Source organism: Seriola aureovittata, chromosome 2 (assembly GCF_021018895.1).
Source record: "Seriola aureovittata isolate HTS-2021-v1 ecotype China chromosome 2, ASM2101889v1, whole genome shotgun sequence".
Classification (NCBI taxonomy): Eukaryota; Metazoa; Chordata; class Actinopteri; order Carangiformes; family Carangidae; genus Seriola; species Seriola aureovittata.
In genome coordinates, this window is record NC_079365.1 from 17,254,666 (window position 1) to 17,267,887 (window position 13,222).

General features: G+C 37.4%; 1 protein-coding gene across 9 annotated transcripts in view; it reads left to right on the top strand.

Annotated features, from left to right (window-relative positions):
- Positions 1–8,377: 8,377 nt before the first annotated feature.
- Positions 8,378–13,222, top strand: part of cfap20dc (CFAP20 domain containing) — a 30,471-nt gene continuing 25,626 nt past the window's right edge. For 8 of the 9 annotated variants that reach the window (XR_008826200.1, XM_056365218.1, XM_056365195.1 and 5 more), the window contains exons 1-7: positions 8,378–8,582; positions 8,721–8,810; positions 9,408–9,501; positions 9,599–9,671; positions 10,715–10,829; positions 10,931–11,078; positions 12,000–12,146. Coding sequence is in view for 8 of the 9 variants with exons in the window: in XM_056365218.1 (XP_056221193.1) it covers positions 8,562–8,582; positions 8,721–8,810; positions 9,408–9,501; positions 9,599–9,671; positions 10,715–10,829; positions 10,931–11,078; positions 12,000–12,146 (688 nt within the window). In the remaining variant the exon portion in view is untranslated. Of the gene's footprint in view, positions 8,583–8,720; positions 8,811–9,407; positions 9,502–9,598; positions 9,672–10,714; positions 10,830–10,930; positions 11,079–11,999; positions 12,151–13,222 lie in introns of all 9 variants that reach the window. The other variant, XM_056365249.1, reaches the window with a different exon arrangement.

The following is a 13,222-nucleotide window of genomic DNA, read 5'->3' on the forward strand; positions in this document are numbered from 1 at the left end:
TTCAGCTTCTTACTTTTGCTTCTGGCATGCCAAGGTGTGTTTAAGGAGCAGAGGGAGAGGGTAAGACTAAACCTACTTCCTGCCTTATTTGCCGCCTTGAAAAACTTTCACCGTTTCAATGTCATTCAATGCATTAACTTCATAAGAAAAAAAGAAAGAACCCGATTCAGTAGAAGTGACACTTTACTGCTCAGACCTTATATATGAGGGACAGTTTTGCCTTCTGAAGGAGAATATGAAGAAGACGATGAGGTCATATATTTAAGGCATCTTTTGTCATGGGAGTTTCAATTTGTGGTTGCAAGAGTTTAAAATTGCAAATTTAAAATCACATTACAACAGACTATAGGTCTGGTCCTTATAGGAAGTGAGGGTCTTGTGCATGCACGGTGACTATGTGAGTTATGCTGTATGTTTTCATCTTCCTGGGTAGAAAATAATATTAGAATGGGGGGGTTGGGTGGTTGAACACTGATCCATAGTCCATTTTTCATCATTTCCTTTTAGTAGCTAAACTGCTGCAACCTGCTGCAGAGCTCTCCAGTTATCTTCACAAAGATCAGAAAGGCAATATATTTTCATCATGTGTCTTGTGGTCCTAGCCAATTCAAAGATCACCAGCTTAGTGTCTGCATTTCACAGACACACTCACCAATCTCTGCTGCTCTGAAGCCTTGACTCAGGACACAGTTGTGTTTATAGATGAAACGCACAGAACAGCAGTTTGTTGAAGCCACAACTGTGCGTTTTCTGTCCATTTAGCTGCTTCCCTGCAACCAGAGTGACAAACCTCTAACTTGACACCCCTGAATAGTGAAGGCAGCCTGTCTGTCCACAACCATGCATGCGAATTATCACCTGTCATAGAGGTGACCCACACTTCCAGAGGAGCAATGAAATGTAATTTGGAAACAGCACACTTCGACAAGTTAATCAACACTCTCCCTCATGACAGAGACTTTACCGACTTTGGTTTATATGCCTCGGGCTAATTTTATTGAATGACAGTCCCTGCTCATTATCCGTTTCCAGCTCACTTTTCTACCACAGGTTTTCTCTTCCAGGATCATAATTGATTGGATGGTAGTAGGTTGTAATCCAAAACAGCTATAAAATGATAGAAGAGAATATAAAAACCACTGGAATGAATTTTGTGAAAAACTGAATTACTGTGTTACAAGTTGAAGTCTGTATAATGATGTGTCATTTAATAGCTTGTGTTACATAGGGAATTAAGACATGACATTTCATTTTTTAATCAAATCATTTAAGAGATTCAATAGCAAAGATTTCAGCACATTTGGCACCAGCAGAAGGATGATCACTTCTGCTCAATGCAGCTTAGAGGTCAAAAACTCTAAATGACAATACCTTAGTATGAAGGAAATCTGCATTGATATAATATTTCAAATCAGATGTAGTTTAATCTCTTTGATTTGGAAAAAATACAATATTTTAAACGAGAGTATGTGTGAAACTAAGGCTATCTTGAACAACTTTTACAATTTACAACAGTTTTCATTAATGTATGTGTTTAAGTATATAAACTAAAAACAATAGCAAGATGTTTTAATACCCTAATGAACCATGCTAATATGAACTGACCATACATCCATGCATCATCAATGCATTTTTGACAGGTTATTTTTGTATTGTATTGTATAGTATTGTATTGTATTCTTTTCTATTACATTAAGACTTTCTCATTACAGATTAAGATTTAATTTTGAATAGCATTTAAACTAGTGGATTTTTTCTTAAATTACTTTAACCTTTTACTAGACACACATTTTTGTGCACAAGCCTGAAAATAACATTGACAAAATAAAATAAAATGGTTAGTGTTTTTTGGGATTACAATCATAACCCTGGTTTCCTTTAAAAGGTAACTCAGAGTGAGCATAAGAGCTACTAAACCCAAGTCACAAAGGCACATACGCAGTCCTGTAGTCATACCTATTTTTATGGAAAACAGTTTGGAGCCATAGCCACAAGTCTGACTCAATGCTGTGTCAACAGCTGTTGCAGTGATATGGGGATCCTAAAAACACTTTGCACAGAAGCAGGAGACATGGAGCTTTCAAACGATGTATAATTTGTAAGGGTTGTGTGAACTAGCTGTGTGATCCACTACAGAACAACACACAGCTAAAATAGTGCTACTAAGGCTAAAGTGTGGCGGTGACGATGTATTTCATGAGGTTAAAATACATTCTTACTGATAAAGAAAATGAATAAGCTAAGGTAGTTAAACCTCATTTGTTACTTGTCAGCTTCAATGAGTAAATGATAATAGACCTTTTCAACAGCAGCCATGTTAATGTGCCATGGTGGGAAAAGCACACGCTTTAATAACATTAACACTGACTCTGTTCTATTCAAGTGTCCCCATAAACCATGACAGTGGGCCAGCATGCACAATATCAGGGCCCCGAAACTGAGGCAGTTAAATGGGATTCAGTCATGATTCTGTGAAGAAGGCCTATATTCCTTCATATAATAATGCTTAAATAAGAAGCTTTAAAAAACCATTTACAAAACCCTAATTTCCACTTTCATCCATATGAAAATCGGCGTACAGGGTCACACAGGAAGTAGTGCATTTGAGCTTTCACAGCTTGCACAAGACGTTAGCCCCCTTTATTTACAGAATCGACTCTGCAACTGTAAGGTTTTGTTGGTGGTGAGCCCTTACAAACAGGATAAAGGCCAGCAGGATTGAGGTGTAACATGGTGGAGGAATGAACAGCATCAGATAAGCAAGGATTTCTCTTTTTATTTGTGCACAAAAAAAGGTTCAAAAAGTTACAAAAAACTGTTACAAGTCATACAAGCATGCAATGGTGGACACCAAATGCTGCTACTCATCTAGTATATATGCCTAGTCTTTACTAGCTCAATCCAATGGGAGGTACAGGACCACTCCCACAATACATTCATATTCATATTTACAGCTTTATCAATATTTACATGCACAAATACAAATTTTGCATTAGACTATTGCCTAATGCAGGATAATCAAAATACATATTAAACTCAAGAAATACAAACCAAAAGCCAGACTTAACCAAAAATCCTCTATCCCCTTTCCTCTCTCCTTCTTGGTTCAACCAAACAAGGTAATTGACATCAGCTGAAGCCCTGTGGCTGCTCTCTCATATGTGCACTCCATAAAAACCTGCTCCCTGAATTAGATCTCAAAGAGAGAGTGGTTGGTAGGGTTCATAAAATAAAAGTACGACATCACAAAAATGTGTTATCAGCCTGTTTGTCCAAGTTTACGCAGTCAATGAGTATGTGTGTGTTTTTTCACTTCAGTGAGGGAGGTGCTTCCCAGCTCCCTCACAGCAACCATTCGATCTCCCTGATACAACCTAATCTCTTGCAGGCTATATGCCTGTCAAGTACAAACGCAGCTGTGTAAGTATTTTCTCATTGTTATTCTCAAGACAAAGTCAGAAAATGCTGATTTGTATTTGGTTAAACAACCGCAAAGTTAATAGACACGGTGACATCACACTCCTGATAATCATAGCAGACTACCTGAATACAATTTCATAAAGGATATAACAAAGAACAGAGTGACCTAAATGTGTCTTCAGATATAAAAGAAGAACTGTTCTTCAAGGTGATACAGTATATTAGGACAGAGGCTGCGCCCCTTTACTTGAGCCCCGAGTTCACTGGTAAATTGCTGACCATAAACTCTGACAGATTGTTTTCACTGAATGTATTGCAGTGGATGCTACAGCTACTTTTTTCCGGTAAGAATTAGAGGATCATAATATGACAACTGACAGGTCATATGAGTAAGAGACTTGGAACCTTTTCAGATATGAGGTAAAAGACGTCTTGGGGAATATGAGCAGAGACAATGCATTAAAAGCTTTGTGATTTTCCCAATTAGTTTCTATCTAAGATTAAAATCATGGCTTTGTGGAATACAAAAAAAGAGGTCATAATAGTTGAGGATTTGTCCCACTTGCCACCAGCGAGAACAGAAAGTGAGAAGGTGGAGGCTGGTAGATGACCCTGATTACGAACGTTTCACTTTGATTAGTTTGTCTTTGTGAATTAATGTCTTATGGCAAGTCTCTATAAATAGATGTTGCCTACTCAAGGTTGGCCATTTGGAGTGTCAAGATTGTGTTAAGGTGACTGGGATGGTACATGCTCCTGTTTTTTTATTTTAAAGTGGGTCACTTATGTGAGAGTGAAACAAGCGTATAACTCATGATGAATTTCTTTTAATGTTCGTGGCATATCGGGTAGACAAAAGTGTATAATAGCAGCAGTAGTAGTAACTGAAATAGTAATAATCTAATAATCTATCTAGGAAGTCATACGACCAGCGCTTTTGTTTTGAAAGAAACTTGTGACAATTACCAAAGCAGATGAAACTAAATGTAATTTGCCATTACTTGGTATTAGACAAAATTGCAAAATTAACTAGTATAACCATAAGAATAGCTCCAAAAAATCATGAAATCACATCAAATGGAGAAAATTTATATCAACACAGTAACAAGTTGAAAGTAACCAACAGGGATTTGAAAGAAATACAACATATAGGGGACTTCAATGCTGCTAAAACCTAATTTGATCCTATTTAGAGCAGTGTGTGCAATAGTGATTTTGTCGCTTCAAAGTTTGGCCTTCTGAAATGTAAAATATACCTTGGCCACCTCAATAATCGATCCCTCACATTAGTACAATTGGATATGAAAAAAGTAAAGAAAAGGGATAGGCATTATTTTCCACTATATGTTCCGCAATAAGAGTATTGGATCTCTTATTTTAGCCATTAAAATGCCTGCTCTTCAGTGAGTTACTAATGCACCTCCAAACAACAAATTTATTTCCATGTTAATTTATTTTTTTCACTTATTACTTCAGCAAAGACACCTCAGAAATTCACTTGCATAAAGACAAACCTTTACCCTTTGGTTTCAGCGGCTTTGCTAATATATCTTTGGCCTTTTGGGAAACCGTTTTCTACACTGTCTCGTAGTGAATTATTACACTTTTTACTCTGAAAGAGGCTCATGCTTTATGGAATAATGATGATGAACACTGGGAAGAAAAACACTGAATCGATACAAATAGGTTTACGGTAGAAGTCAGCTGCTGTGTGGATGATATACTCTCAGATGCATTTTAGTCAGGCGACTCATCTGTAAGATACTGCAGACACGTATGCCTCCTCCCACCAGAAAACAAAATGAAATGAAAAACTGAAATGAAATACTCTGTAAATGCAATGCTGATCATACGTCGTTGTAAGGATGAATATACAGTTTTCACGAGAATACAAATATTTTGGGAATATTTTAGCGATTGTTATTACAACAATGAATAAAAAACAAACAAACATCTTCTGTCACTGTCTGTCTACCGTATATCAAAACTAACATTGTCTGCACTAATTTATGTTTTGACTGATGCAAATGAATAGATACTTTTCAAAATAATGAGTGAATAATTAGTCATAATTAAGTGCGCTAACAAGTGCTGCTGTATTAACCGATTTCTCCATACTGGCTTCGTCAGTACTCACTGCATGCCAAGCTTTATTTTAATGATGCTGTCTGTCCCAATCAGTGTCACGCTATTCCTGTAGAGAAAAAAGTCAATTATGAACCTTTCAATGTGCCATGCTCTATTGATGCTATTTCTATCTTACACAATTCAACATTCAGTGTCATAATAAAGCAGTAACACACCGGGGACATTCTTTCAAGTGATTGTAAATCCAGGGGTGGTGCTGCTATAGAAATTTGTTACTAGTAGTACTTCACTGAGGTGCTTTTCATTACAGATATACCTCAATTAATACTTTATTTATTTTTCAGCAATTTAAATATCCAATCATATGTGTGTTCATACAAACAAGTGGACATGTGTTTATATAAACATTGATCAGAGTGTATTTAAGTGCTTTTAATTATGCATTAAGATGCACAACCAGCTAGACATTAAGATGACAACATCAATGCTCATAACTGCACATTAGAGAAGAGAATAAGTAAAACAATAAAGTACAACAATTACACTCTCAGTCAGTAAGACTTCTAATCAAATCATCAACACAATAGGAAAACAAAGTGAACATTTTAGTCCTTAGACCACGGGTCAGCACAATAAATGTCCTGTAAAGCCATCTACTCATTTAAGAGAACCACCCAAAAAAACTGAAAATGCATATTATCCAATGTACAAGATAAATTCCACTCAGTACACTTGACACCATCTCAGAACAGTAAGAAATCCGTAAGCAGTAAGCTCTGATCAGTATTTTATACAGATGTCCGAATTAATCTGTTTGGTGGCCCAAGGGTAAAAATTGGCTTCTGGCCTCCTGCTGTCTAATGCACTGTGAATGTAACCTGTTGCCTCCAATTTGGTGCATATTTAAGTATGCTACTCACAGCCTACAATAGATGGAGACTTCATATATGCACCTGCAACTATTTATCACCTAACTCTGTTTTTTCTTCGTGTAAGTTCCTTTATGGCAGTTTCCACAACATTATGTGGGAGCGTGCACCGTTTAAGCATAATTCATAACACAGAAACAGCCATACAGAAATCCTGGGGCTTGAGGGGCCCCTGGACATCTAGAGCCCCAGAGCACCTACTCACTTTGCCTGCTCGGTAATCCAGCCTTACGTACATGTATTCCCATGTCTACTCTATGTGTCCTTAAGCTCATATCTTATGACACAACCAGCAGGAGTTTAAACAGAATGCCTAGCTCATGCAAGTGTCTCACTGTAGGAAGATTTGGCATCCTAACTACTGTATGTGGCATTCCCATTTCTACACTACATTCTCACTATTCCTCATGAGGATGTTTAAAGGACAGAAATGCTTAGTGTTTGCTACTGCATCAGAAGAGCTTTTTTTGCTATCACTACAGCGAGCGTGAACACTAAAATGCATGACAATGAAAACGGGGACAGTGATTTCAAACTCTGTATTTGCTCAAGAGTAATAAAACTCACTGTATTCACAGGTGTAACTGGACAGATGTCTCTTTTTTTGTGGTCTCTTTTGTTCTATATCCATAAATAACTGAGACCACCTTGTGTTTGAAGTCAGATACACGCAAAAATGTTAATAAGCAGTATGCCATACAGTTGTACTTCCGGATGTAGTCTCCCTCAGTAGTTAATTAAAAAGGCATCTTTTTGATCTCATAATAGCCCTGCTGCCAGGGTAAACAAAGCAAGTGACAATGACACAATAATGGATTTTTGCATTTCAAGAGAAGATACAACTTTAATACAGGTCTATTTTTAACTGTTTTGTTTAGTAACATATTTAGGTATGGTATTTATTTAAATTCTTGGTAAAAGCATCATATCATGCTCTACAAAATCTAGTTATTGTTACATCTGCCAAGGAGGTTGTGTTTTCACCCGTGTCTGTTTATTTGTCAGCAAAAGGTACTGTACTGATTTTCACTGAACTTGGTAGGGGGATGGGGCATGGGCCAGGGACAAAAGCATACAATTTTGGAACAGATCTATGAAGTTTGGTGTATGTTGTTTGACATTGGCCTTGGCAGAGGTCTGCACTCTCCGAGTGCCCTTTTAGTTGGTATGTAGTGGTACGTATTTATCTTTTGTTTTGAGTTTATCATCACTGAACTAAAGACGAGGAATAAGACATTTGCTAACAAAATTTAGGACTGTTTAGGGCAATTTAGGACCACTGGCCTGTCGTCGTCGTCTCGTTCAGACCAAAGAAACAGGAAATCCCTTTTCTCTGCCCACTTTGTCTTGACTGACAAATAAAGACTTTGTGGTGAAAACTGGCAATTTGAAATTAAATAGCTATTGGTAAAAATTGAACTGTAAAATAAAAGCAGACTTTGTAAAATATTGAAATCAAAACTGCTGGAATGAAATAAAAATGACCTGAAATAAACTCATTGTGAAAAGAAGCAAGATGAAAAAAACAAACCATAAAAAGTTAAATTTCATTTTCATACTATATCTTAGTCTGAATGGTATGATGGGATTTACATTGAATTTCGGAGATAATATTCATTGAAATAGAATTTCAGAATTGTGTTCAACTAAGGAAATTTCAGACAGGACATCTCAAAGAATTAGCACAGTTCATACAGTATTGCAACCTTTCAGCCCAGTAACTCAAATACAGTATATTGTATTGCACAAAACAACATTGACTGCACCATTGATACAATTCTGTTATGCTGCTATGAACAAGACCTTTAACATGGAAGATTTGTACGTGCACATATTAACACATACTAACCAGCCCTCTGGTTTGGTTTCAGTCGTCGGTTGCTGACCCTGTCACAGTTGCGTCACGTAACCATGGAGACATACCCTGCCTTACCTAACCGTTGTCCCACAACTCTTGCACTGGCCTCCATATTACTCACTTTATGTAAACATAGACTGTAAAGATGCGCTGCTTTTTCAGTGTATCTATTTGAAACGCGTTGGGATAGCGTAGCAGCCAGAATATTTAATGTGGGTAAATACACACCTGTTTTTCCCCCTAACGTTCACGTGGAGTTACGTAAAATGTTCAGGAATAATTATCAGGTAAGTTTATCGTAATCCAACTAAATGAACTATTCTGCAAAAGCCATGCTCTTTGGACATATGCTATCTTTAGTCTCATATGAGCTTTAGTCTGGTGTAACATTAGCTACAGGCTCACAATGACAATACATTTTGTAGGGTGGAGCTGTGGTTGAGATCTTCAGCGGACAGGGAAAAGACCCTGTAGCAAAATGGAAACTCTGTGGTGGGCCGTCGGCTATATACAAGGTGAGTTTTCAGAGTTGCTATTATCTTATCTCATTTTTATTGTGATAATATAGCACATAATCAGATTTAACTAGCTCATGTGACTTGTTAGTGAAGCTGGCATCTACAGGGCCTGGAGAGAAAGCAACAAATGATATCAAATAGTCCAAACATCGTGCATTTAATGAATACCACAGAGCTGAATTATCGACCTTGAATGAATCAATGCATTACAAAAGGAACGTCAGACTGAATGCTAAAGAAAAGCAGGTCTATAGCTTTACACTGCACAGCCATCATGGAAAGCTCCAGTCCATAATTACATCATATGTTTAGGTTCCCACGTGAAGTTTTGGGACGCTAATGTCAGACCTTGTGAACCTATCATTGCAAACTCAGGGAAAAGTACAATCCCAAGTTAGCACTGAATTGCACTGTTAGATATGGGAGAATGCAAGCTTGTTCTTTGCACAGACTTTAAAACTCAAAGCTCATATATATGCTCTCATAAAAACAAGCATTTGCAGTCAATGAGAGCAGTCATACCACAGGTGCACAATAGTGGTCATACTCAGCAAGGACTTAGAACTGGCAAGTCTGTATTATTTCTTCCCCCAGGAGTATAATAAAGAAGTCAAAGGATTTGTTTACTGCCTGGAGGGAAGCAGCCAGACAGTCAAGATGCAAATGCCAGAGAGTGTGAAAATGTCTCGTAAGTCACTACCATACTAGCACTCATTTATAAAGTTTGTTTTGCTTATTTCCACTTATTTAAAGTAATTCACCTCTTTGCCTATTCTTTTTCTTAGTTGGGCTTCTGCAAAGATTCTTGGTCCTTCAAGTGAATATTCCTCAGTGCAAAGACTTTTCTATTGAGTTGGTGTAAGTGCTGTCAGTTTTTTAAAAACATACTTTTATATACCTTATAAATGTGAGCTCACCTTAAACACTATTTGTGGGAGTCTGCACTGTTGTGAATTTCAATCAAAAGATCTTTAACTGAACTTTAACTGATGAAATTAGGCTTTAGAAGTTATTTAATGGAGTAAGTTAGCATTTTATCACCAATGTATTCCAGAAAAAAGTTTATATTGTAAACATTGTATACAGTAAAATACTGCAAATAATTTACACAATAATTAATCAAATTGACTTCCCCTCAGACCAATGAAAAAATGATTAAAAGACTGTGAATGACTATTAATGGGTTGAATAACCATTTGTTATTAAGATATTGGTAAACTATTTTCTACAAAGAAGCCTTTTATTTGTCAGCAATTGTAAATAACAGGTTACATTTAAATTAATAAGCCAAATTTGTAAAATGTAGTATAATGTGTGGATGTAGTGCTTATGGTTCTCCGCCACATGTTTTGCCAGTTGGACGTTTTGACTGTGCACTTGTGTCTACTTCAGTGAGATCTAGTTAATACTCCTGCATTTAGTCACTGAAAGGAGAATGTCTTTCTGTTGGATACCAATGCTCCTATGATCAACAAAACACAATTTATGCAATCAAGGCTGTTCAGGAGTTCCCAAGATGTGTTTATTGTGCTTAACACTTACTTACTTACTACCTACTACTTACTAATTCACTTCATGGTAAAATTTAAAGTAATGCAGGCACATGTTGCGGTATACAACACAGGTGCTGTCATGTAGACCATATAGAAAACCAAAGACAGGCATACTGTCAAAAGTTGAAATCCATTCTTACTTACCATTATTTTAAGCATCTGGAATAATTGCCATTGTTCTTCTTCCCTTAGATAGTCTCTTGACAGCAGAATTCACAGCACTATATAAAGGTGAAAAGACCTTTAAGGTTACCTTAGCTTGTGACTTTCTCTGGTCAGGACTTCTTAGCGACACCAACGATGCTGGTGATAATTTTTTTTTTCTGGTCCGTTGTCTGCTATTCACAGGATAACTGATTCAGAGCACCTGAAAAGAAGACTTCATTTATCAACAGTGCATAAAGAGTTGTCTGTCACAATTTTACATGCAAAGATACCTTTTGTGGGATTGAAACGGAATATTGTGAGTATCTAATGAGTATCTATCTAGATATTATAATGTGTTATCACTGGTGTGCATAATTTTATTCTTTTAACTATGAAATCATATTTCTGATGTCTCAGTGGTCTACTTTGTGCCTCGACCTTGAATCCTTCACTGCTGAACTGTTTAAAGGATTTTTGACACTGGATGGCATCACTTTGTTTGCGACCTGTAAAGTCCGCAGAATCTTCACCATGAAAACAGAGCCTACAGGAATGTCAGATACTGGTAATGTACTTGGTCACACCCAAATGATTCATGTAAAAACAGTTTTATCAGCTTCTCTTTAAGTGTCCTCCATGAGTATTACTATTATTAAAGACATAGCAAAGCAGTTTTGATTGAGGCCAGCCAATGTCTACAACTAAATTTGTTGTCAGTCTTGTAAGTTTATATGAAATATTGTGTGGAGAGAGAAACAGACAGTTGGCCAACGGACAGTTGGCTGAGAGTTCATTGTTTTTATGTCTCCTCACTTGCGACAGCCATGGTATTATGTTTTCAGGTTGTCTGTCCCATTCTTGTGAATGCGATATGTCAGTAATGCCTTGAGGTAATTTCTTCAGATTTGGCACAAACATTTACTAGGACTCAAGGATGAACTGATTAGTTTTTGGTGGGCAAAGGTCAAAGTTCAAGGTCACAATGACCTCTTTTGAATGTGATATATCAGGAATGCCCAGAAGGAATTTCATCATATCTGACGCAAACATTAATTTGGACTCAGAGATGAACTGATTAGAATTTTTGGTGGTCAAAAGTCAAGGTCACTGTGACCTCATGAATTCATACGCTAATTGTGACACAATTAAACACAAATGGTCAAAGGCCAACTTCACTGTGACATTGTAATGTTCTGCAAAAACACTCAAGTAGGGGAGATTGTGACCATATTTGCTGCAGCTTGGGTGGTTGGCAGAGGCATACAACTAGTTTGTTTAACTCTGATTTAGCTCAGCAGTGCCAACAGCTGCAAGCAGTGGTTATTCGGTGCACACTGACACTACCTGTCAGAAAAGGCAGCTCTCATTTTGTATTTGTCAACTGATCAAAGTGTTACCGTTGTTATGTGATGTCATGACATGATAATCTGTTTTTGGTTTATTCTATGATTATGATTAATCTGAGATTGCTCTCATTTTAATCTAGATATGTTTCTCAGTGGAGCTGGTCTCACGGACTTGATCCCTCGTGGCTGCCAGTTCCCACCAGATGTAAACCATGTAACTCAGATGTTTAACATGGAGAATTTGAAAAAGACAGAGATGAGGACTGGCCTTGTGAATTCTGACCGTGGTAGGTAAGATAAAATCAAATGTTTCTGAATTGATCAATAAACAAATGACAACCCACAGAAACATTTTGCTCTAGTCAACAAAGCAAACAACTTATTTGGCCCAATGTGGACCCCTGTCCACACAATTATGTGTTCTTTTGGTACAGGTGTGTTTTTCATGGTCTGGGCTAGGCCCCTCATTTCAGTTAAGGGAAATTGTATTTCTATATACAATGCTATTTTAGACAATAGTGTGCTTCAGTTATGTGGTAACTGAATAGGGAAGGCCTCTTCCTTTTTTAAAATGACAAAGCCCCCGCGCACAAATCAAGGTTTGTAAAAAAAAATGGCTTTCCGATTGTGGAGTGGAAAAACTTCACAGGCCTGCACAGACCCCTGATCTCAACCCCAACCAACACATTCAGGATGAACTGGAGTCCAGCCAGGCCTTAATATCCAACATGAGCTCACTAATACTCTTGTGGATGAATGGGAGCAAATCCCCGCTGCCCTTTTCCTTTCTTTAAATACAAAATCTCATGGAAAGCATTCCCAGTAGAGTGGAGCCTGTTATAACACCACATTAATACCCATGGTTTTGGAATACAGTGTTGAACAAACACATATAGATATACATATATTCATAGAATGGGTTCTTCTGGGAGCAACTTTTGACGGGAATTCTGAGGGTGTGAATTTATGCATTTACAGTACAAGTATCAGCCACAATCCACCCATGATGCAGTACACAGAAGGATACAGAGAAGCATCATGGTGCAGAGATTGTTACATGTAGAGAAATGGTTTTCTCTAAAGGGACTATGATGATAATCGATTTGTTTTCCGCGTATGAAATTCTTGTGGTCTTCATTTTTGTGTTCATTTGTGCCTCACCTGTACTTAGAGCGCTGCAATTATCTCCTCATATAAGAAGATATGCACCAGTAATCCAGTTCCGCCGCCTCTGTGGCCTTTTTATCAGTGCTTATTTATTTGTTCTGACAGCTGTCTAAGTCATGTTGAGTCAACCGGCAATGCCCATAGAAGAGAGCAGTAACCACAAGCAAAAAATATCTTTTCATAATTAGCATCTGCA